We start from the raw sequence: 25,769 nt of genomic DNA on the forward strand, positions 1-25,769 counted from the left end.
TTGCAGTGAGATTCCATTTTCTCAGAGATCTAGTAAGGGATGAAGTTGTGAAGTTAAGTTATTGCAAATCAGAAGATCAAGTTGCAGACATCATGACAAAGCCANTAAAACTTGACAGGTTTGAGAAGCTTCGAGACATGCTTGGAGTAATGAGAGTCGGTGAAATAAGCTAGCTGCATGTGCATCTAGCTTAAGGGAGGGATTGTCACGTGACTTTATTAGTTTTTATTATTTTTAAAATAAAACTGGTTTATAGAACCAGTCCTTACTGTTCCGCTTTTATTGGTTAGTTAGGATAGAACGTGGTTTTGTTTACCACAAAATATGCAGATACATTTCATTCAGTTTTTCACTCTGTTATTTTCCTGGGCTTATATAAGCCACGCTCAATGCATTAATAAAAACGGAGTGTGTTGTTTCCTTCAAGAGTGAGCATTTTTACTGCATTTAACAGAAACATCTAGTGTTCTTAAACTAGATGAAAACAGGGAAGAGGAAGATGAAAATGCTGAGAAGAACCAGAGTGTGAGAAGCTTAAATACTAAGATAGGAAAATATCTAATGAAAAATTTTGTAAGAGATGAAAAAGTCGATCAATATTGCTAAAAGGTCGGCCAAGATTGTTGAAAAGTCGTCTAAAGTCATAAACGAGTTGGTTGATATTAGTGAGAAGTTAGGGAGAACAAAGAACAAGTCATTCAAATCATTAGAGAGGTCAACCAAGATAAAAGACAGGAAGACCATAAGAAAAAAGAAGAACTCAAATATGATTGAAAGAAGCAATGTTGGTGTAGGATGATACACACGGAAAATCAAATAAATAGTGAAAAAATTAAGTTTATGGAGAAGCTTTGTGAAATTTTAGAAGTTTATTAATAATAGAAATAGGTAGTTTTGATTTTTCATTTATTTATAAAGTATTATTTTATTTTATTAATATAAGATAGACAAATTAAATATATTTTATTTTGTAATATTTTATTTTTAATTTTTATTATTTATATTTGGTCTAAGATTTATTTACATCTATATTGTCTAAGATTTAATAAAAATAACAATAAAAAATTGAAGAATCTAATTATTTAATAAAAATAATAATAAAAAATTGAAGAATCTAATTATTTGTATGTATTAGTTTTCTATAGTAAGTATCATATTGAATCAAATAAATACATTTTCTTACGTGTTTGTACCTGCAAACCGAGCTGGAGATGGATTTCCGCCGTCCTCGACCGTATGACCACCTCGTGCTTTGGTTCACCAAAGACTCTTCAAACTTTGAAAGTATGGGTGAAATTATTACACATAACATAATTTAATTGATCCACGGCCAATAAAACCTTTTATTTTAAGAAACGTACCGAAGGAACACCTTTAAGTATTAGAATATTAGAAATGGAAGATCTATGTTGGATTCCAACGAGCTAGATATTTTTCTTTCTTTTGTAAATTCAATTGTTCGTCTTTGAGAAAAGAATAGTGTTCTTGCACTTGTATATTTAGAGAGGTTTTCTTTTCTTACTTTATCTTTTGCTTTAACAGTGAATTAATATTTTTGTTATTATGATGCCTATTATACATAATAAGATGTTTGGTGTGACACTCAAGTCAACATTCTTACGTTACATGCATGAGTTGTTATGATTGAAAATTTAGTTACCACACGATATTGTAAAATTCACATTGAATTGAATACAGAGTTTATACAATAGACAGGACAGGTCGTGAAGAGTTTTTTCAATTTGCTTTCTTTCTTCTCTTTTGTAATGTTTAACAGCAATAGTATGTCTTATTATTGTATTGAGGGTTGAAAGAAGTATAGATTATTTGACTTCATTAAACAATGAACTAAGCACCTCTTAGTAGAGAATTACAGTTTAAGGTGAATAATTAATAAAGTTATAAAAGTAAAAGGAAGACATTAAAAAAAAAAGTTTGACTCTGCTGAGAACCGACACCCAGATGGTGCCAGAATGAACAGTGTCAATCAATCATACAATAAGCACACATGTAGGATAAGAGAGATTTCAAGCACTATCTATTGAAGTGTTTTCACATAATAATATGTTTATGATATCTAGTCCTTAATACCAAATGGTGTCTTGAGCCTCCTGACCTTTATCTGTGTTTCCATTCTCTAGAGTTCCTTCCATCGTCTGTTTCATCAGAGGAGGAGGGTCCCTCAGTGTTGGCTTCACTTGTTTGGCTGCTTTCTTTAGCCTTAACTTTTCCGTTCTTCTTTTCTTCCTCATCAACACTTTTGAAAGTATTCAAATTCACCATTGAATTGCTGTCTTCATCAGCTTTGTACTTGTACCAAGAGGCCCAGTAAAGGTAGTTAAAAAAATTTAGACAGCTTAGGATTGCTAAAAACCAATAGAACAAGTTAAGGTTGTTTTGATTCAAGTCTAAGCCATGCAACCATCCTTGCTTGCTTGGGGTGACCCTTTTGGTTACAGCATTGATGACATCCACAAAGACTGTGCTTAAGAAGTAACCAAGAGACATAGACAAATATGTGAAAGAAGTTGACAGTGATTTCATTGTTTCAGGTGCTTCCCTGTAGAAGAATTCTAGGAGTCCTACAAGAGTGAACATGTCTGCAATTCCAAATATAGCATATTGGAAAGATAACCAAAACAGACTTATTGGCCTTGAAGGATCCTTTATTCCTTGATCCCTTCTTTTCACTTCTACTATACCAGCTACTGCCATTGAAATGAAAGAAAGTACTAACCCAACACCAACTCTTTGAAGTGGAGTAACCCCAGAAGGGTGCTGAGTGATCTTTCGTGCGAATGGCACAAACAAGAATTCATACATGGGAATTAGGATGCACATGAAAAGCAGGGGGATCACTGGAATTGATGGAGCTGGCACAGTAAAAGAACCAAGTTTCAGATTCATCATATTCCCCTGCTGAACTGAGAATGTTTGAAGCTGTGCTAAACAAGTGTTCATTATAATGGTGCTTGCTAATATTGGTAACATTCTTGTCAGGATCTTTACTTCTTCTACTTGCGTCACTGAACACACCTTCCATGCTTGTGGCTCAATGTTTTGTTCAAGAATGCTTGCCCTATCTAGAAACCTGATTCACCATTAAAACAAATATAAAGAAAAAACGTTGTCATCAATCAATTATTGACATGCATGGGGAGTTAGCCATTTAAAAGCAATAAAAAAAGAAAAAGAAGGTTGAAATGAAATCATTGAGAAGGAAATTGCTTTTCATTTTATCAGAGAAGTACTGGGAACTAAGCCAACAGGAAAAACAAAAGAGGTTGATTGCAGATAGTACTGTAGTTTTAAAACTTTTTCACCGAGTTATTGTTGTCAGGAACTTATTTATTTTGTGCGATGTTTACAAGTGGTTCAGATATATTTTCCGTGACCTATTGATCATTCTCTGTATAGCTGCAGCTCCAAGCGTGCAGCAGTGATAGTAGTAGGTAGGCCCAGAGTCCTTGGCACTACCTGCTACGTCGTACATGAAAAGAATCTCAACACGCCAATGTGCTGGACCATGTATTAGTTAATTGTCTCATCGCTCACAGAACATCATTAGGATGTATTACATTACATTACTTTGCAAGCTGTTAACCATGAATTTTGACCATGTACACAAGGAGTTACCTCATTTGGTTGGTATGTGCAATCCTTTCTAATTTAGCACTTTCATAGACCTCATAAAGTTCTTCATGTGACTCTGGCAGTGGTAGCTTCCGGTTTTTGAAAGCCACGAAAATAACCTGCAGCGAAAAAAACAGGTTGGTATGGTGCTTATTGCATATATAGTTTGATTTTGCAGGTTCGGATAAACTTTCTGACAAAACACTCACAGAAGAAGATAATAGAAAGATAAAATAAATTATAAAAGTTGTTGTATAATTGAACTGAAAAATGATTTTTAACTTACTTGAGTAATCCTCAAAATGGGGCTTTGACCAGGAGTTTTGACGCGGTAGAATGGCTTGCCAAGAGCAAGAGCGAGAAAGCCAATGGAGGAAGCAAGTGTTGCTATGGTAAAGCCCCAGTGCCAAGCCTTTTGGGTGCTAACCCAAACAACCCCAGTGACCCCTATAATTGATCCCAAGGTTGAACTGAGCAAAAGCCAATTGAAGAAGCTTGCAAGAGCCTTTGCTTCTCTTGGACTCTTTTCATCAAATTGGTCAGCACCAAATGCAGTCAAGGAACCTCTCACTCCTCCCATGCCCAAAGCCAATAAATACAATGACGTGTAAAACATGACAGCTATGCCACCTTTGACACAGCTCGACTTGCCACAAGAATCTGGGTGTAAATGGTCCAGACCAGCTTGAACTGTGAGCATTACCAAAGCCTGTGGGAAATGACAAACACCAGAAAGAAATAAACTTTATTGTTTTCGAACCACCTTTGTCTCATTGGACACACCATTGGGATTTGAAATTTTCACATAATAACATACTTTAGAGATAATAATATTATTATATTTACCAAAACTTCGAGTGATCCGAAAAACAAACATGTGGTTAGTCTGTTGAAGTATGTGTCCGAGATGAAACCACCAACTAGAGAGAGCAAGAAAGTTGAGCCCAAAAAGGTTGTCAGGGTGTTGGCAGAGTTGGAGAGATCAAAGTGCATCACCCCATAAAAGTATAGAACCAAGCTCGCCATGTTTGCTACAAAACCCATGTTGTCCAATGCTACCAACACTGCATGAACAAGGAAGAAAAAGATGATGATGATGATGATGGTTTGCAAGCTAAGCTTCAGAACATTGAGAAAAACCAAAACCACCGGAGTCTGTGCTTACCAAAGATAAACATGGAAGCCCTGAATCCACCCTTTACCTCTTTGTCTCCCTGCATGAGAAAATCTGAAACTCATCAACAAGAACCCTGAGAAGTAGGTGAGGTAGAAATGAGGTGTTGAATGACTAGTCTTACTTACCATTCTTGAGTTTCAATTCAAAAAATGGAGGTGGTGAACATATAACTGAAAAAGGAAGGTTTTTTGGAAAAAGGTTCAGTTCAGACAAGGATATGTGGTAAAGAGAGAAGTTTAGTTCAATGCCTTAAAACTGTTTGCTTCTGATGTCCTCCATGCTATTTATCATGCTCTCTCTGTTCGCTTTCTCTCTTTCTTTTTCTCTTGGACTCTGTGATTTGCGCACCAGTTTCAAATAAACAAACAAACAAATTACTGCTTCAATTATTATTATTTGAAACAGATGGCCCAGAGATTTATAGGTTTTAATTTCAGGCTGATAATAAAGCTTAATCATGGATGCTAATTCAATCAATGATGTTAATCAGGGCCATCATGTGTGCCCCACAACAAATTCTGGAAAATATGTTATTCTCATTTTTAATTTTCACTATTTATTTTTATCTTCTTTTAAATCAGTTTTTTTATTTTTATACTTTCTAAAATAATACGTTTCCAATTAACACTGGATTTAATGAATTTAGTAACGATAATAAATTCAAATTAATAACAATGGTCAATTGCAATTTTTAACTAATACTAGTCCAATTATTAAACTATTACTTTTATACAAAAGTAATAAAATCATCATTTCGCTATCAATGATTTAATTTATTAAATTTTAATTCAGTATTAATATCTTACATTAAAATTACTTTTATACTTATATTAACTGTAAATGCTATTTTTTTAAAAAATTATTTTAATGTTTACCATTCAAACAACTATTAATTGCTATAACATTTTTTTATCATATTAAAAAGTTAAATTAAATTTTAATAATCTTTAATTGTTTGTTTCTCGTTATGAAAAAATAAACAGGCAAGAAATACAAGCTCATTTTCTAAAGCTGCAATATACAAAAAATGAAAAAAAAAATGCAATTTTCTCTTATGTGCAAAGAAAGTAAGAGAAGTGTGTAAAAATAAAAATAAAACATTAATATAAGTAAATAGTTAAAATAATGAAAAAATAATTTAAACTATAATAATTTATTTGAGTGTATTTTCATTATGAATTATAATTTTTTATCTATTAAAATATTTTTTTTCTCTCATCTCATCAAACTATTCATAAATTTTTGTTTTATTTTTTATTATTTTCTCTTAATCTAAATTATTACACTTTCTCTTGTATTTTTGCTCGAATCTATTCATTTACAGATTCATTTAAATTAAAATAACTTTAGAATGATTTTTAATACTATTTATATACTATTATGTTGTATTAAGACATTTGACCTGTTTTACATATTTATTCATTGAAACATATTTAATTTTTAAAATTTATATTTACATATTTATAGAAAAAAAAATTGCATATAAAATCAACTCATGGGGAGCCGATTCCAACACCATCAATTTAATGGATTGGTTTGATATCGATGGACAGGGAAATGGTATATTAGGATGAATAAATTGAAAATAGTGTATTTAAAGAATATTTTCTTAAATTGAGATAACATATTATATTTGAACTATTTTTCCCTCAATGTATATGATAATTTTTAAATGGATAAAAACGCCTACTATACTTCATCTCCTTTCGTAGACTGTTATGTTCTTTACAGCTGAATCCTGCATATATCACATGCTTTCCCTCTTAATTATATGTCCTCTGGATAATCTTCATAAGGAATAATTAATCATCATTATTAAGTGCTTGTATAACCCTAGACCAGATTTTTAATTTTTTATGATGCTGGGTAGGGGAATGAATGGGATTGAAACTTGTCCTTGGTTTGGCACTAGACAACATTGTCAGAAGGAAAAGGATCCAATACTATCCCTGCTATGGGAAAAACCACAGTTACCCCTACAATTTATGAGAGGAACAATTCGAGATGCCCATTTCTTCAAAATCGACCTTCCATCCTTCAGTGACAAGTGGAACTCGATCATTTTATTTGGGTCACAAAAAATATAGAAAAAACAACATTTTTATGAGAAGAAAGTTGAATGCTTCTTTTTCAAAAATGATGTTAAACAAAAGAAAAATTGCAGGTCGAAGCCGGCCAGATCCCTCGAATTCAAGATACATGCAAAAAAATCCATTTTCCTAAGTCAAATACTGAAACCAAGGTTCACATGATACAGCTCATATGCTGTCCTTCATGTCCCAGGAAGCTCCATTGTTAGGCAAAAGTTCACGAACCTCAGTTTACCTCTCATAGAAACTCAGTTTCGCCTTTCGCTTTGGTGTTTAGTCTAGTTCCAATCACAAAACTCGCTTCTCCTTTGAACTGTCTCTTTCAAAAATAGCAATCTTACTTCTACTATCTCAATCATACTAAACCTTTTTCTGTTTGAAAATCGTTTTCAATTAGAAAGCGCTTTCTTTAATTTTGGTATGTTCCACCATGTTCGATTGGTGAGTTTACTTAGTCCCACCAAATTCCTGAGAAAACAAGGACACCAGAGACCAGTATCAAAGAATTTCCAACTCATGCTGTTGTCCTTTGAGTAGAATGTCAAAACATTCCGTGTGATAAATGTCCCTCATCGTAGAAGTCAATAAGCTGTAGTTGGATTTGGATTGTATATTAATGATTGAAACACTAGATTATTGGTTAAGATACATCTTAAGAATTGAAAATTAAGAACTGCATCTAAACTGCCAGCAAATTCTGAGGGTAGACTTCAAAACTAATAAAGATGGTTGCTCATATCCCACTCCTTAAAAGCGTAGGTAGGACTAGGATCAGATGTAGTCAGAAACAAATTCTCTTTGGTTGAATATATATAGATTTAGTTGAGTTTGAAATTTAAACTTTGATGGAAGATAAAAGTAACATGTTATTGCCGTGGTGGGCGCCAATCAATAGCCACTGGTCCAGTGCTGGGAGAAGTTGGCAATGCAGTTGAAAATTTTGGACCAAACCTATCAATTTTTAGTCTGTATGACAAACACTTTTGCGTGTGTGGCATTCTATGAATGAATATAATAATAGTTTCATAAAGGCTATATAGATGCTTCTGCATCTCATCAAAGACACAGTGTTATGGTCCTGAGTTCATAAATGCTCTTTTTCATAAAGCTTGATTTGTTAACCCCACCCTCCATGCTTTGTGCTTGTCAATGACACACCCCTTCTATCACTTTTTTCTCACAATGGTCCATGACTTTTCCAAAGTGATTGAGCATGTGTTCTCTCAAGTTACACACATCTTCTGTTCTCTTTTTCTTCTACGACTTCCTACTTCTAGACACATACACCGTGTTCCAGTAGTTTTCAACCTTGGCAGTTCCACTATTGTTGTTTCTTGTTGCCCACGACACGCTGCTGCTGCTGCTCTCTCATCATGCTGTGAGTTCGTGCCAGAATCTGTCGCTTCTGAGTCTGCCTACGTATGCGTGTGAGCATCGTTCAATTCAATAGTTGTTTAACAAAACTTCCAAAACGCGACACTGTTAACATTCACAAGAAACGGAACTTCATCAACCAATCTTTAAATTTTTTTATGTTCTGTAGTCACGTTGAAAAAAGAAATTAACCCAAAAAAATAAGAAGGTTGAAGTATAACAGTATAGTAGCTGGCATTGGCGTGTAGTGTGTAGTTTAAGTGCATCATGTGTCACTTCAAATTGATGATTATTTAGTTCGTGTTGTGGAAGTGAAGAGACTTGACCTTTGTGGCATTGGTGTTATTGTAAAGTATAAAATGATGGTGGCGCCTAAGTCTATAACATGCATATGGTTTCTGTCTATGAAACTCCTTCATAATTATTGTCAAGAAACAAAACCTAGGGAAGAAGGTTGGGGCTGGTAACACGTGGAGTCTACTTTTGAAAGAAGAATGATTTTTCTTTTCCGTTTCAGCATTATATTTTTTTAAAAATTTTAAAAAATAATCGAATCATATGTAAAAAGATCATTGTCATTTTATTTTTCACGATACTACAGATTTATTAATAAAGAGGCGGAGAAATCGATTCATTATTCCATTTTAATTCCAATCGATTCAAGAACAAGAAAAAACACTAATGTTAGCTTCCAGTATCTCGATTGAAATATCAATCCATGATATTTTTTGTAAAAATAATATTTTTGCTTATTTCAATGATCTCAATACCGAACACAGAGGTCGGATATTACTAAATATAGGACTAGAAAATTTATAACATATAACTATAAAATTGTGTTAAAATTTTAATCTTCTTTTTTCTCTCTAAATAATAATAAAAAAATTGGTTATAAAAAACAGAGAATGTTAAAATCGTGTGATAGATAACACATTTATATTATTCCTGAAAAACGTATTGACAATAAAAAGAAAAGACTCGAATACTAGGTTCAAAGGTGAGACCATATACTTTTAAAAGATTCTACCGCGTGGAAAACATCGGATATCTGTCTTTAATGAATGAGATTAAATTAACAAAGTATCCCAAACATTTGGATTCCATAAAGAATGACCCAAACCAATATTGGTAAAAAAACTAACAAAAGTGAAGCGTGATGATTGATTAAATCTTCCCTGGAGGGGCGCAATGATCAACAACATCCACTGCCTCCATTAACATAAATGCATATATGGAAGGAGAAATCGATCTTATATTAAATAACTATGGAAGGAAAATTCAAACTTATTCATACGTGTCAAAATTATAATTGTTTAATCAGAAAAAAAAAATGTATTAGAGATTGTTTAATAAGAGAGAAGAGTAACAGCAACGAGTCAATAGGTTGATAAAAAAGTCTAAACAAGTGAAGCAATATAAATATATAAATAAATATGAATAGAAAGAGGAAAAGTCTAAATTAATTACGGGAATTTAATTAGATTATCCGATGTTAAAGAATTAATAATAAGATGAGAATTTATATCTAACTTAATTTTTCTGTTCACATTCTTAGAGTTTTAAGTTGAATCACAATTTTTATCCAAATCCTAAGTTATAAAATAACTCTTAATTATAATTAAAAATATGAAACTGTGATTTGTTTAGTTAGCCCAAAAAAAAATAGAGTGAAGAAAAAATAATAACAATCAAATAACTAAGTAAATATGAAAAAAAAAATCAATTCACTACAAAAAAAATATTAAATTATTCACAAAATTTTATCCAAATATTTTAAATTTTAATTACAGATAAAAATATCTATCGATAATGAATTTGTCAATAAATTATAACTTTTTTTACAAACAAATATATTTGTCAACGATAAATTCGTCGAATAATAGGCAAAATTATAATGTTTATTACTAACAAAAACTTTTGTTGGTAAAATTTATTGGTGATTTAATTTTTTTAAAAGTTATCACTTAATTTCTCAATAATATTTAAAACAAAAATTGTTGCTAAATATGTTGTTAGTTCAATTTTTTTTAATATCCATAACTAAATATTTTAGTAATTGTATTTTTTAAAAATTTGTTGGTAAAATAGATGTTAATCCTCTGAAAAAAATTGATAAAATATTTGTTATAAATTAATTAAAAATGAGTAAGAAAAATAAAAGAAGGAGGAGAGGATGTGGTAACCATGGAATCTAGTGTGATGTTTATGAGTTCTTTTTACACGATTTAGTTTAGAATTATCTTCAGAATGTAAAGAACTAAAAAATAACATTTTAGAAGTAGTAGTAGTTTAAAATTAGTTAGACCTGACTATTTTAATATTAAAATGTTTTAATATAAATAGTTTCGTTATGAAAAAAAATCATTTAAAACATATCGTCTCTCTAAAAACAACTTTTCTAAAGTTTTGTGACTTCTCTTTAAGAGTTTTCATCCTCTATTCATCTTATTGAAGAACTGAGATTGTGTGATTGATCTTTCCAGCAAACTTTTTTATTTGAATCTATCAATTTCTCCATTTGAGTAAGTTAAGTTTTCAACCCTTTTTCCTTAGTCTTTTTTTTTTTTTGTATCGATTGCATGTGGGTTCTACTTAGCTTGCATGAATATTTTGAGTCATTAGTTTGAGTCCTTGTTGATTAGTGATTCTAATTGTGTACCTTGACCATGTTTTTGTTGTTCGTATGAGCAGACAAAGCTTCTTGTGTATTTGGAGTTGTTTTAACCTTTCTATAGCATTTTGGTCATCTGGCAGGTAAGGGAAATTAAACACCTTGTTTTTATGTTTTAAATGTTATGAGAATATGAAATTACATGCCTGGCTTGTCTGAAAATGATGGTTGAATGGTTGAATAATTTGATGCAGTGAATTGGTTTTATGTGGTTTAAAATTGTATAATTGGTGTTAAGTTAAGGGATTGAGAATCTGACAATTTGAGCAAATTTTTATTCATTCTGACACCTAAATTTGTTTTTGAACTGTTAACTGACTCGAGAATACCAATTTTGCTATTTGAATAGGTATTTGGTTCCCCAATTCGTAGTTTTGAAATGTATAGTTTTCTGACACTAAGCACTACTTTCATCGTTAAGCAGCCTAAACGTGAATGGTTTGGCGTTAAGCAGTGGCTCTGTACCGTTGAGCGCTAGTTACCACCACAGGTGAAAATGTGAGAGCGTTGGCATTGAGGACCAAAAACTAGTGCTGAGTACTCCTTATTGCGATGAATTTTGTGTTGAACGTTAGTCTGAGTGTCACTACTGTTTTTTGTGATTTTCTAATTTGGCTCAGAATGGTTTTACACTATTTTCTATAAGTACATAACATGGATTATGATGCTTTGTTGGTTAATAACATAATTGTGAACATGTATAGAGTTTGTTCATGTATGAAATTGTGATGATAAAGAGTTTGTTTTTGTTTATGAATACGATATATATGTTTGACATAATTCCATGAATCTAGTTGAGAGATTTTATGGCAGCGTTCAATAGTGCTATGTATTGATTTAGGTATTCCAAAATGGGAGTTATATTAACACTCTAATAATCATTCAATCTCAAGTAGAGAATAATGAGGTATCTAGTGGGAAAAACAAGAGGTCTTAGTTTATGGACACTAGTTTAGTCCTAGACACCAAAAGGACTAACCTTGTAGGTGGTAGGGTGATAACCCTTTTGTTTATGACCCTTTTATAGCTTTCAAGCGTATATATTTATTAAATTTTTTATGTATGTCATTTTTAAGTTATATAATACACAAAAATTGAATAAAAAGCCTAAGTAAATTATATATATATATAAAGACTTTTCATGGGCTGTTTGGACAGTTAGACAGAATGGGCTGAGAGGCCCAGTACAGAAAAATATCAATTGCTGAAGGAAGGAGTGCGCGGGAAACAGTTTGTTCTCTCTCTCTCTTTCTTTTTCTTCCTCTTCTTCTGTCACACAACACTCTTTCATTTGATTTTTCTGCAAATTTCTGTTTTCATTGGTAGACAACTCAAATGGGTATTAAGGTAGTCACTTTTTCATCATCCTATGTCTCTGTTTTCCTTTCAATTTATGATAGTTAATATTAATTTTGTTAATGCCGATTGTTTTTTAGGGTTTAACTAAGCTTTTGTCGGACAATGCTCCAAAGTCCATGAAGGAGAACAAATTCGAGAGCTACTTTGGTCGCAAGATTGCTGTTGACGCCAGCATGAGCATTTACCAGTTCCTTGTAAGTTCTTTCCTCCTCAACACTTACCTAGTTTCAACTGCCATATTGATGCATTATAATCATGTCTTGGATTTTGGTACAGATTGTCGTTGGAAGAAGCGGAACCGAAATGCTCACTAATGAAGCCGGGGAAGTTACCAGGTATATGCAGTAATAACTTCATATGTTTTCAATTAGACAAGGATAATTGTGATTCGGGGTTTTGGATTCAGTTTCTTCCTTTTGATGATAAATGTGGTTCGCTTTGTGTGATGATGGTGTTGGTTATGTGTCTTGTAGTCATTTGCAAGGGATGTTTTCGCGGACAATTAGACTTCTAGAAGCTGGGATGAAGCCAGTGTACATATCTATGCATTTTAACTTTCTCAAGCTTTTCTTTTCTTGTAACCCTCCGAGGATGATTTTTTTTTTTTTTTGTTTTTTTGCTTTTGTATAGACTGTTTGCTGAATTTTTCTAGTGCTGGCGTGCAGATATGTTTTTGATGGGAAGCCACCAGATTTGAAGAAACAAGAGCTGGCAAAACGGTATTTTTAGTGGATATTTTGTTATTTTTAGAGAGTTATGGTTTTTGTTAGGTGGGGTTTTTATATACTACAGAATTGTAAGTTATAGAAAGTTCCTCAATAATGCTTTTCACACTGAAATTCTGCTAGTTATTCGAAGAGGGCAGATGCTACTGAGGATTTATCAGAAGCCTTAGAGGTATATGTGCAGTTTGTTGTTGTCTTTTCTCTTGGGATCCTTTTGTGACAGTAATTTTTCTTCTCTTAAATCAATATATTCTCATCTGTGGACTGGTTCTTCTTGTCATTTAGAGTGCCAATAAAGAAGACATTGAGAAATTCAGTAAACGGACGGTGAAGGTGGGCCTTTTGTTTCTTATTGGCTTTTATTTGAAAGGTTTTGCACGTCGTAGATAGATAAAGAAGCATGGATGTTGGTACATGGTATTGATGCTATCTCCGTATTCTCGTAGGTGACAAAGCAGCATAATGATGACTGCAAAAGACTTTTAAGACTTATGGGCGTTCCCGTTGTTGAGGTGACATTGCATCACTAAAGTATTCATTGTTCTGTGCATTTTTCCCATCTGATCAAATTTTTGGGTTCTACAGGCACCCTCAGAAGCAGAGGCTCAATGTGCTGCACTTTGCAAAGCTGGAAAGGCAAGCTCACACCTGTTGTGTATCACGTGATTTTTGAACTGGTTTCTTGAAATCTAAAGGGATAATGATATTACTAATGCTTTTAAAACAATAAAGAGACTTTTTGGAAACAAAAAGATTGAATACTGATTAAAATTTTTACCACTTTTTCTTATAAAATCCATTTAAATTTCAGTTATGTTCTTGCTTTCGTGCCTTTTTCTTTGGATAACCATGCCTTCAGATAATTTTATCAACTCATTCCTTCAAACTAATTGGTAGCATTTCCTTTAATATAAACTTTCTATAGAATTTATACTGAACGATTTATACATTATAGGTTTATGCTGTGGCTTCTGAAGACATGGATTCATTAACCTTTGGTGCTCCTAAATTTCTTCGCCATTTAATGGATCCAAGCTCAAAAAAAATTCCAGTGATGGAATTTGAAATTGCAAAGGTCTTTTTAGCTTTCAAGATACTTTGTTTTTTTACTTTCTGACATGCTCACGTTGGCATTTCTTTGGTTTCAGATTTTAGAGGGGCTAAATCTGACCATGGACCAATTTATTGACGTATGCATTCTTTCTGGATGTGATTATTGTGACAGTATTCGAGGTATATTTCAACCCATATTTATTTGTATGATGCCTGGTCTAAGCTTGGTTTTATGATGTTTGAATCAGCTCTACATGCAATGTATATGATATAATTGGTAATGATATGTGCCACAGGAATTGGGGGACAGACAGCTTTGAAACTCATACGTGAACATGGCTCGATTGAAAATATGCTGGAAAACATAAACAAAGAGAGGTTTTTTTTCTTTCTATTGAAAATTACCATCTTTTGCTTATGCAATTTAGTTAGTGTTAGTCGCATGACATAACCTTGTGGAATAAGGTTTACTTGTTTCTCTGTTGTGACAACCAATCTAAAATACTCTTTTTGAATGCTAGGTTCATGATATTTAATTATGATATTGCCTTTTCATCCTTGGAAGTACTTATACAGAGTGCATTGGTTCAGGTACCAAATACCAGATAATTGGCCATATCAGGAGGCCCGACAGCTTTTTAAAGAACCAATGGTCTTAACTGATGAAAAGGAACTTGATATTAAGTGGACTTCTCCAGATGAAGAAGTAAGATATTCCGTTTTAGAACTTCAATATCATTTCAAGTGTATATGAACTCTCATACCGAAATACACTATATCGGTTTGTCTATCTATCTATATATTGTGTTCTTTGGCAATATAATTAAGTTGTATTGTGTTGCCTTACAGGGGTTAATGACATTTCTGGTAAATGAGAATGGCTTCAATAGTGATAGAGTGACTAAGGTATGTAGAGCTCTATATAGTATTATTTTGGATTGCTTTAGTACGATTTCAATTGCCTCTTCAGGAAAATTCAAATGATTTATATATGAATGTAGGCAATAGAAAAGATTAAAGCAGCAAAGAACAAATCATCACAAGGCCGGTAGGTGATTCTTAAGTCTTTGGACATTAATGTTAAACCTTTCTCGTTTCTTCTTGCACCTAACTCCTTATTTTTCTTTGGAAATAAAAGATTGGAATCATTTTTTAAACCCACAGCAAATCCATCAGTACCGATTAAACGCAAGGTATGTATTCATTATGTTATGTCTATCATCTACCAAGATGTGGCCATCCATAATTATTTAAATTTTGCAGAAAACTTGCAAGTTCTTCACCATAACTTTTACGATCAGAATTTTGGTTGGCTCTGATTCGTTAATCTATTTTTCTCCCTAATTTATCTGGCTGAAACTAAATGATGAACTATTGTTTCTTTGCATTATATTCATCATCTTAAGGTTTAATATGGATGATGAAAAAACTCTCCCATTCCATGAAAATGTATCATAAACATAATTTGTGCGAAGAATAGAGTATTAGTTTTTGGAAGTTGAAAGTACAGAGGCCATGTTCGTGTGTCAAATCTGTCACTTTGTTTTCTTGTGAATGAATATCTGCTAAAAAATGTGATGAGAAGCAAAATGTTTATCATATCATCTTCACCCTAAAGTGGATTTGGAGCTCTTCAGCCCCCTTGTTCACGTATGTTTTTCACTGGTAATAAGTCAAAATCATAGAAAAAAACCAAAAGCAGGAATTCTTTCCCCATATTTACTAGAAATCTTAAAATCGACATGCTAGATAATTTTGGCTACAATTAATGACAGGAAATCAAATGCATGCTTAGATCTTTCAAACCAGCAATTGAGCATAAGATGTTCTCTCTGCAAAGTTGTAACTGGTCAAGGCCCATGGGTTTTGGCAACTTGAGCTTGCCAATGTATAATCTGGGTTCCAAGCTCCATACCTTTGTCTAGAGGTGTCTGATTTGGTGCCTGAAGCTGAATATCCCTGGTGAACCTCCAAAGTCATTCTGTGCTTATGCATATCTATCTTTCAGTCCAACATATAAGTGTTAACATGATTACAGTCAGAATGATAAATTATAGCTTTTTACAATGTGTTCTGATATTATAGTGATTCTTCCACAAATTTTGCTTGAGTAGTTTTGAAAACTATGTCAAGCCTTCTCACGATGCTCGAACATGTTTTATTACCAGTATGTAGTTCTCTTACCTTTGATTTGTTGTCTGTGGCTTCACTTTTAAGTCCTTTTGCATGAGGGCTTGTGGATCTTGTCAAATTACTATTATAAACTTGTTTAGGAAGAAAAGTGATAGGGACTGCATAGCTTGTTTTACCTTATTTGAATGTCCGTTATTCTGTGTCATTGTTTAGGAGATATTTCATCTTTTTCTTTTTTGCTGTTTTTTACTATTCTCTCTTTTATGTTTTATTAACTTATTGATTATAAAAGGGCCACCCATTGTATATATTATTAGCTTCTGCCCTAATTGCTATATTTTTATAAAGCCCGACATGAACATTAAAGTTGGATTGGCACAGTAAAAATCAATAGACATTGTACTTGTGGTTGAGTTGGTTATGTGAAATGCTGATTAACATTTTAGGTTGGCTACTTGGCAAAACCCGAGTAATGGGTTGGTCCCCTTCCTTTACACCCTTGATCTGCTTTAGAAGCACCATCTCTAAAAATATATGCCTATAGAAACTGAACAAAACAGAATATTTCTTCCCTGTTAAATAAAGCATTCAATGAAAAATACTGGGAGCAGTCAAATCACCACCCTCGAACAAATTAATGTTTTGCTTTGGAAGGTCCATGCTTTGACAACCTTTTTTGGACAGGAAACACCATCGAATAATGCTAAAGAAACTAACAAAAAGGCCAAGGGTGCTGGTGGTAGGAAGAAGAAATAATTTGCTGTGTCTTGACAAGGTTAGAGTTCTGAATGTCATTCAACTTTTTTCATCGCCTATTTTACTGTCCCTTTTGCGTGCTTTGTGACCGTGCCTCTATATTTTCCTGGTATGTTGCAGTTAGCCTGAAGGAGGATCAATGCGGTACTTCATTTTACAGAGATACTCTCAATCCTCCATTCATAGATGTAATTAACCAGTTTCCTTTCCTGCTGCATTCCATGACTATTTCACTTAATTTTGTCAATTCTGGATATTTGCACGCACCCAGTTGTAGTTACTAGTTACTATATAATTATGTTTATTTTATGAGATGGGTATTTAACTGTATCTACCTTCAATATGTACAAGACTTCATCCAACTGTGGCGCAACTTTTTCAAACATATCTAATGCAATACTGTCAAAATATGGTTGAAACTTAAACATCACTTGGGGCTGGGTATCCAAAACGATGAAGTAGGTAAAAAAGTCGTGGATGAATAATGATGCCACTGTAGCAAAACAATAATTGAGAAAGATGTACTGGGCTTGATCCCAAAATAAGTTAAGTCTTGCTTTAGATACTTTATTTTTATTGCTGACAAATTGGTTTAGATTGCGATTGGCAATTAGTGCAATAACGTAATTGATAAGTCCTTACTTTTCCTATACTGTAGACAACAGATGGAAATATTGTCCAAAAATTATTTATCGAGTTCTACATTTTACATTTTCTGTTACTAAAAAGAGATTAATAGGAATGCTAAGTCATTGAGCAACAATTCCCAATAATCGAGTGTGCCCCTTCGCTCTGTCAACTCTTTCGTTATTATGATTTTTCTTTACTTTTTCTCTGATGAGACATTACTGCCTTTTGAATGTGAAACTGCAGCTAATTTCTAATGAGCTAATGTCCGCGAACGAGTTACTAGGTTGGTATTAATGACAACTAAATCACTAGTTATTTTCCTTTGCAATTAGTATACGAGGTTACTGTCCTGTCATTGCTCTCATTTAATAAACGCATAACGAAAATGCTCTGTTCATCACCATTTAGAGTTTTAACATGTTAGTCAACTTCATGTGCTGAGACGTGTGTGTGCATTTTGGATAAGCTTTTGGTAAGTAATAAAACGAATGGATTGCCAATTTATTAAAAATCTAGTTATATGGATATTGTCTATGTATTAAATTTCAAGGAATGGCAACATCCTCATGAGAACGAAATATGAACTAATGATGCAGAATAAGACAAGAAGTAGTCTCTAACATAGAGTTTAATGTCACGCTCTCAATTAAGAACGTGTCTTTACATTTGTACCACTTATTATTAATAACTTCACCAGGGAACCATTATTTTCTCACATAAGTAATAAATTTGTTATTTGTATTTCCTAATACATTTATAGATAAAATCAATAAACACATTTGAACCTGAAAAGAGTTTACAAATAACCAAAAGCAGGGCCTGAGTATCTGGCGTGTGGGGGCCTTTGTATTTGTTTGCCTTTGGGTTTTGGGTGATCCAATTCGATAAGTTTTCTTTAAGTTTAAGAAAGAACAGGATGTCCCAAAATATGAAGAAATAAATACACATTCTAAGCCTAAGCTTGGATATCTGTCATGCTATAAATATAAGTGTTCATCATCCCAACACTTTCCATTTCCATTTTCCTAACCTTCAAAATTATATTATGGCTAACCACACTATGAAGCTGCTCAACTTGCTTCTTCTCTTAGCCACCACCGTCTCATCAGATCCTGACCTTCTTCAAGACCTCTGTGTTGCTGACCTTGCCTCAGGTACTCCTCCTTTTACACCATTCTATTCATCTTTTACTTTCTCATTCTATTCCTTTAACATTTTATCTGAAAATTTGATTTTTCCCAGCAATTTTACTTCCTATTCAGTTTTACTGACAAAAAAACCCGGTTTGTAAATAAATTTCCAATTTTTTTAAACTTGCAATTAAAAAAATGTCTCGTTCTCCTTTTTTCGGATACCAGAAGTTTTTTCCTCTTTGAATGATTAAATTTAATCCTTTCTCTTCACTCTTGAATTCTTTTTTTCTTTGCTTCGTTTGATTTTCTTTAAACCACGCCTAACTCAACATCACTTACCTACTACTTTAATTTTGCTTTCTCCTGACTCCAGTGTTTAATCATTTTAACTCAAACACATATAGTATTCCCACTCACATCATTAACTTTTATTTGTCTCTTTCCTCTGTTTCTCAACACATCACACGTCAATACTTCCTTTGTTTTTATTCTTTCTAAAAACAACCTTAACCTTGTCCATGATAGCAACATTTTCCAGCATGTTGTCAAAATTTATGTCTAAGTATGATTGTACTATTAATTAAAGAGTGGTTGTGATTGTGACTAAAAAAACAGGTGTGAAAGTGAACGGATTCAGCTGCAAAGAAGCGTCTAAGGTAAATGCTTCAGATTTCTTCTCCAACATATTAGGAAAAGCAGGATCCACCAACAACACCTTTGGGTCAATAGTGACAGGAGCCAATGTTGAGAAAGTCCCAGGATTGAACACACTTGGTGTGTCTCTGTCAAGAATTGACTATGCCCCAAATGGCATAAACCCTCCTCACACTCACCCTCGTGCCACTGAGATTGTCTTTGTGCTTGAAGGCCAACTAGACGTAGGCTTCATAACCACTTCCAATGTCCTCATATCAAAGACCATTAGCAAGGGTGACATATTTGTCTTTCCAAAAGGCTTACTTCACTTCCAACAGAACAATGCTAACGTCCCTGCTGCTGTCATTTCAGCCTTCAACAGCCAACTTCCAGGAACACAGTCCATTGCTACAACCTTGTTTTCTGCCACACCTTCACTTCCCGACCATGTCTTGACCAAGACCTTCCAGGTTGGTACCGGAGTCGTTCAGAAAATCAAGTCCAGGCTTGCACCTAAGAAGTAAAAACTGCTACATTGGTTCGGCTATCTTGTATCTTATTCATTCTTTCTGAAAAATTCAAAACCATTATCGTATAATGTGAAGATAAATTGAAACTGCTTATTCTATAAAGATGATCGAGATAGCTAATAGTTTCTCTTTCTCCATTTTCTTTATCATCTCTAATTTTAATCTTTTGTTACCTTACATTTCGTGGTTGGAACAACTCATAAATTTGTTTAATAGTTTAAATTTGAAAGATATTGCATTTCCGGTTATTAGTGTATAACATAATCTTCTATCTAAAACCTCAAAGTAACAGGTCTATGACTTCTTACGTTTAAATTGTTCCTTTGCTTTAAGCTTTTCTTTCTCCTTTTTCTTTTTCTTTACCTTTACTTATCCATCAGTTAATACGTAACCATATAATAGATAAATGGATACCACAAGAACTGGCCGAGTCTAATGACACCACAGATCATGTTATCCAATGCCACAAACCAAATCTTAAATTAGGCTTTCAATTTCTACAGATAGACTATTTTAATATGTAGAATTTTAGAAATCTTTTATCATTTGTAAAAAGGTTTATTTTAGTATAGGTAATGGTAAAAATTAAAAAAATAAAAAAACTTACTTTACGATGTTAGAGTGATGGAATTTTCAAAATTTCAGAAAAGAAATCATCTAATATTTTAATCTTTATAATCTTGATGAGTGAACCTGCATCCATGAGAGTAAACAAAAAGTCGACTGTTAATCAAGTTAATCTATTTTGTTCCAATTTTTCGGTTTAAATCATTGCCATTTCTGTGGATATATTTAATTCGATTATAGTCCTCCAGAAATTTATGATTTACTTTAGTCGTTGGAAATTTAGTTGTTTTGATAAATCGTTATTACTACTTAGAAGAATGGAAATAGTTATGCTATGATTTTAATCATAAAAATCAATAAAAAAATTATCATACCTAAATATAAATTTAACTATATTTGTAAATTATAAAAAATGATTAAAAATACTTTATCAGGAAATTTTTGGTTGAAAGCCCCATGATTATAGCACAACCATCTTTCATTATTGCGCCTCTTATAACAATAAAGTGGTTTTGGAGTAAAATTCACGGCATTTATACTAATTCCTCAAGTTACGATTCTAGTATTTCAGATTTTAAAATAATTTCTTCTTTCAATTTCTAATTTGTTTATTATGCACTACGCTAAATGAAATTATTTTCTTCTCATATTTTATTAAATTAAACAAAAATTAACAGTGACAACTAAATAACATCAGAAGTGATAAAGGCTACAGCAAACATAATACAGCAATTTGTCACAAAAGAGTAGAAGCATTTTCATAAAGGCTACGGCAATTTGTCACAAGAGAAACAAAGATTTTATCAAATAAATTGCTAGTCAAAATCCACTTACAATTGTTTGCTTACAAACATAATACAGTGCGCTAGTAAACATAATAGTTCCACAAAGTTGTTTTCCCCATTACCAACAATGCTGAGTGTGAAAGTGGATTATGTGCCAAACAGTTTTAAGGTCAAAAATATCACTTGGAACCTGTCTGCTGCCTGCCATCAGGAATTGCATAAAGCACAATGGGTTGTGAGGGGCGAATGAAGGGTACATCACACCTGAAATATCCCTTTCTCTCAAGCTGCAATACATCTCCACGCTGAAGATTTCGCATGTTGGAGTCTCCATACGCTAAAGTCTCCTTTTTGGTACATGGGTTAAGCACGTCAATGAAATCCTCCCCCTCTTCAAGCTGCAGTCAAACAGTAACATGAAATATTCTGTAGGAAATATTGGATACAACTTTTATTGTTTTCATTTTTTCTATACAAACTTAGGAAAACCAAACAACACCTATATTTTTTCTTAATTTATATTTCCTAAATTTTTAGTGATAGAAACAAATGGGCTGAAACAACCTGATGAACACATACCTTTTTCTTTGTAATTAGGTAATCAAACTCCACCAATGTTAGGCTAACTAGTTCATCTATCTCGGGAAGCCAAGTGAGTTTCAATTTGGTGGTCTTCACAGATCCTTCAAGATGCAAAACACCACTCAACCCTGCGATATTTCCATCTTGGTCCTTCTCTATTTCCTTCACTATGGCGTTTCCCCAATCCATCAGTGTTACCTCCTCACCTGCTGATATAGACTCTGCATCAACATGGTCAATCCAGATCCTTTTAGTATAAGTTGTAGCTTTATCTCCTGCAGCTTCATATTTCTTGTGTCGAGGTATGATGCGGACAAATGGTTTCTCAGGACCATCAGTGAGAGTCAACAACACACGTTTGTCTGCAATGACAGCAGTGTGTCTAGGACAGACAGGATCGATAATCTTCTTATTAATAGTCCAGAGCTTGTCCCATTCCATGAGATTGAGATTTTTTGATGCACCCTGCATAGTATCAGAGAAGAGTCATCAATATTCTTACGCATATGACCAATATAAGATTGCACACATAAAAAGGACAGCAATTGATAAACACATTCTACTCATCATTTCTACTTTGAAAGAGAATTTTTTCTTTATTTAGTAAATGAAAGCAAGAACTTCTACTTACTTGCTCAACAATAAACTGTATCAGTGCTTCAATTTTCAAACCTCTTCTCACAATTCCTTGCACAGTAGGAAATCGTGCATCATCCCATCCATCAACTTTCCCATTTTGTACAAACCATAGAAGCTTTCGTTTGCTGAGGAGAGTATAAACCATATTCAACCGGCTGAATTCATAGATAAGAACTTTTCTAAGACCCATGTCCTCTTGAATTCGGTAATACTGAGCATTGCGGTCATGGTATTCACTTGATCGCAGGGCATGTGTGATTCCTTCTCTAGCATCAACATATGGACAAGCAAAATCATAAGTTGGATACACTTTATACTTGGATCCAATTCTATGATGAGGCATTGGATTGCAGCGATAATAAACAGGATCTCGAAGTGATTTGTTTGGGTCCTGCATATCCAACTTGCCCCGGATACAACACTGCAAGCCCCTCTCTGTTCCGGCAATCATTTCCTTCCACAATTTTAAGTTCTCCTCTACACTATTATTCCTGCATTTGGATTCAATGCCATCCATTCTTTCCTTTTGCATTTGTTCACGTGGAGTGTCATCAACATATGCTTTACCCTGGCGAATTAAATTTTCAGCCATTTCCATCAACTCAGGGAAGTAATCTGACGTGTACGTAATTTCTTCATATTTAATACCCAAAGTATCAATATCTTTCAACAGGTTGTCCACAAATTCATTACTTTCTTTAGCAGGATTGGTATCATCAAAACGCACAATAACCTGGCCCTGGTATCTCTCAGCAAAATATTTGTTTAACAGAGCTGCTTTTGAGTGTCCAATATGAAGATAGCCACTTGGTTCGGGCGCAAATCGCAAGCGGACTTTTCCAACTTCAGCATCTGGAAGATCTATTTCTGCTGAAGGTTTGCTTCCTCCTTTCTGGTTCTCAGATACAGCCCCATTCACATTCTTCGCTCTATCAGTGATTACGGACTGGTCTTTTGACTTGTTTGCTGTTGGCTCTCCCAATCCTTTTTTGCCAACATATGCGGAAGTGACTTCATTCAAGGCAGTACCATGTTCTGTCACTATTGAATTGAACCATCGTACAAGATTTGTATATTTCTTTGATTTCCTTAGACTTTCCCATCTCTTTCCAGAACCTGCAAATAATAGCAAAAATAAAATCTATCTGAATACTGGGTCATAACCTATAGGCTGCCAAGCTAACATGATAAAAATAGAGAAATGGAAGAGATGTATTTTGGCTACACACTGCCACAGCATTATCTAAAATTATTGGCCATAATATAGTTCCTGATTTCAAAAGAACAGCCACATACTAAACCTAGTAGATCCTGATGGTTTGTTGGCATGGATACAGCATAGTAATAACCTCAAAGTGCAATCATAAACACCATGATTTTCGCTTCCATAGGCAGTTTGTGTAAAAGATAGACGTCATTAAAAATCTTTACCTGCAAGGCCAGCCCAGATTGCTATGTCTGCAATTGACAACGAATAACCAACCAAAAATGTACGCTTCTCCAAGTACTCGTCTATATATTTGCATGCATTCTCAAAAGCAGGGCCTGATGAGAGGATAGGAGCATACTCCAGCCATTCATCAATCTGAAAAAGAAAAAGGGAAATGAAGAAATAAGATGATTGTGAGTTCATAACTAGAAGTAAAAGGATTCGCACAAAAGAACTATATGAAAAACAATTCAAGAGAAAAGCAACAGTGTAGTTGTCATGAAACATCTTCAGGGACTCCATGCACTATTTTATTAAGTTACACAAAGAAAATCACCTGGCTAGATTCAAATGCATTTTGTCCATAGAAATTGGGAAGACTGGCAACCCGCCCAATATAACGTAGAAGAGCAAAAGTTCCTTGCAACTTTAGCCTGCAAAGTATATGCACTCGTCAACTACTAATAGATAGTACACAAGGGTGCACTGCTTGTAGGAGAATAGGTGTTAATATCTAGCCATCACATAAACCCTTGTGTTTTCTCTCTTCAATTTAGAGATATTATTAGTACAATACGCACAGGAACCAAATTGAACATTGCCACAATCAATGTAAAACGCTAATCACACGGAAATGAAAGTCATATTAAACTTAAAACCCACATCACACTACATCATAAGCGTACTAAATGATTACCATGGCTCCAAAATTGTCGATTCTACACAAAGTGGGGGCTTAAAAATTAAATTTGAAAAAAAAATTGCCAATCTTCTAGGATTGAAAACGAAATTCAACGCACACAAAAAATACAACGCTTCGGATTCTTTAAATTGAAGCATTTAACCAGTGCAGCTAGTTGTTATTCCGAGAAATAAACATAGTGGGTGTGAAATGTTGAAGACTCCGGATAAATGAACTTTGGGGAGGCGAAAAGTTGAAGAATTTGCAGAAATAAACAAACAGACTGGAGATCGGAAATGTACCCATCGGAGAAGAGAAATGTAGGGGCAGAGTCGGGAGAGAGAGAGGTATCAATCGAGGGAGATATTCCGGCGAGCCTGGCAGCGACGATTACCGGTAACGGCGGAGAAGAAGCAGCGAAAGCAAAGGTTTTGATGTCCATGCTACGCTAGATTAACACTAAATAGACACTACACAGAACTTTGTTGGTTGCTCCTTAATAGGTTCGACTAGGTTAAGGTCTGGATTTTATGTTCACTCTTCACTTCTCCACGTTCCAATTTTGACTTTTTTTTTGTTATTTTTTTCCAACTTGGAGTTTTTGAAGCCGAGCCCATTGAAAAATTGGCCCATTGAAAAAGTTTCATCTCGAGTAAACGCAACATTTCCATTACAGCACCTAGTTTTGGCGATTCTAGTCAAAATATTACAAATTTTCAATGCACCACTGGCCAAACCTTACCTGCTTTCCTTATTATTATTATTATTATTTTTTTTTTGAGTTTTACTGCAAAATATTTAATGCTAAAAAATTGGGGAAAATTTTGAATGATAAGGAAATTAAAGAAATTTAAACAAATAAAAATATTGCCCTATGTTTAGATCACAAGACTAAAATATTTTTATTATAAGATCCCTTAACAACTGTCCTTTTTTCATAAAATTTAAAACCATGCAATTTATTAGTTTATTCTTGTTGCAAGTTCAAGTGAATTTATTTTATGTCCAAAATATTTGAACTGTTTTTTTCCAGTTGTACTGTTGTACAATGTACTCGCTAGATAAAAGAAACAAGACTTAAGAGATAAATAAAACTGTGTTCACAAATATACACATGAGTAAAAAGTAAAGTTAAAAAGCAGGATAGGTTTTAACGTTGTATTCTGCAACAAATGATTCATGTCG

The 25,769-nt window shown here is 33.6% G+C and overlaps 4 protein-coding genes across 5 annotated transcripts; 2 read left to right on the forward strand and 2 right to left on the reverse strand.

Moving 5' to 3' along the window:
• Window positions 1–1,921: 1,921 nt before the first annotated feature.
• Window positions 1,922–5,210, reverse strand: LOC106769878 (protein NRT1/ PTR FAMILY 4.5). The gene is made up of 6 exons (XM_014655664.2): window positions 4,936–5,210; window positions 4,799–4,847; window positions 4,480–4,697; window positions 3,920–4,342; window positions 3,637–3,752; window positions 1,922–3,091 (listed from the first exon to the last, which is right to left on the reverse strand). Exons 1-6 carry the CDS (start codon window positions 4,936–4,938, stop codon window positions 2,119–2,121), a joined length of 1,782 nt encoding a protein of 593 aa, XP_014511150.1. The 5' UTR covers window positions 4,939–5,210; the 3' UTR covers window positions 1,922–2,118.
• A 6,946-nt stretch (window positions 5,211–12,156) lies between these two features.
• LOC106769664 (flap endonuclease 1) lies at window positions 12,157–17,396 on the forward strand. Of its 2 annotated transcripts, XR_002669188.1 has the most exons (19): window positions 12,157–12,292; window positions 12,382–12,498; window positions 12,581–12,639; window positions 12,778–12,837; window positions 12,970–13,023; window positions 13,153–13,201; window positions 13,315–13,362; window positions 13,476–13,541; window positions 13,615–13,665; window positions 13,985–14,104; window positions 14,178–14,262; window positions 14,379–14,460; window positions 14,674–14,788; window positions 14,932–14,988; window positions 15,084–15,130; window positions 15,221–15,275; window positions 15,858–16,044; window positions 16,900–16,990; window positions 17,092–17,396. XR_002669188.1 is itself a non-coding variant. In XM_014655379.2 (18 exons), exons 1-17 carry the CDS (start codon window positions 12,281–12,283, stop codon window positions 16,969–16,971), a joined length of 1,149 nt encoding a protein of 382 aa, XP_014510865.1. In that variant the 5' UTR covers window positions 12,157–12,280; the 3' UTR covers window positions 16,972–16,990; window positions 17,092–17,396. The 2 variants fall into 2 exon arrangements, 1 of the variants encoding a protein (XP_014510865.1); XM_014655379.2 differs by lacking the exon at window positions 15,858–16,044.
• Window positions 17,397–17,929: 533 nt separating this feature from the next.
• LOC106771060 (rhicadhesin receptor) lies at window positions 17,930–20,022 on the forward strand. Its single transcript, XM_014656954.2, has 2 exons — window positions 17,930–18,755; window positions 19,350–20,022. Exons 1-2 carry the CDS (start codon window positions 18,647–18,649, stop codon window positions 19,892–19,894), a joined length of 654 nt encoding a protein of 217 aa, XP_014512440.1. The 5' UTR covers window positions 17,930–18,646; the 3' UTR covers window positions 19,895–20,022.
• Window positions 20,023–21,205: 1,183 nt separating this feature from the next.
• Window positions 21,206–25,143, reverse strand: LOC106772540 (glutamate--tRNA ligase, cytoplasmic). The gene is made up of 6 exons (XM_014659000.2): window positions 24,887–25,143; window positions 24,240–24,336; window positions 23,905–24,058; window positions 22,466–23,589; window positions 21,832–22,299; window positions 21,206–21,650 (listed from the first exon to the last, which is right to left on the reverse strand). Exons 1-6 carry the CDS (start codon window positions 25,024–25,026, stop codon window positions 21,432–21,434), a joined length of 2,202 nt encoding a protein of 733 aa, XP_014514486.1. The 5' UTR covers window positions 25,027–25,143; the 3' UTR covers window positions 21,206–21,431.
• Between the last annotated feature and the right edge of the window lie 626 nt (window positions 25,144–25,769).

The sequence above is a fragment of the Vigna radiata genome, chromosome 8 (assembly GCF_000741045.1).
Source record: "Vigna radiata var. radiata cultivar VC1973A chromosome 8, Vradiata_ver6, whole genome shotgun sequence".
Lineage (NCBI taxonomy): Eukaryota > Viridiplantae > Streptophyta > Magnoliopsida > Fabales > Fabaceae > Vigna > Vigna radiata.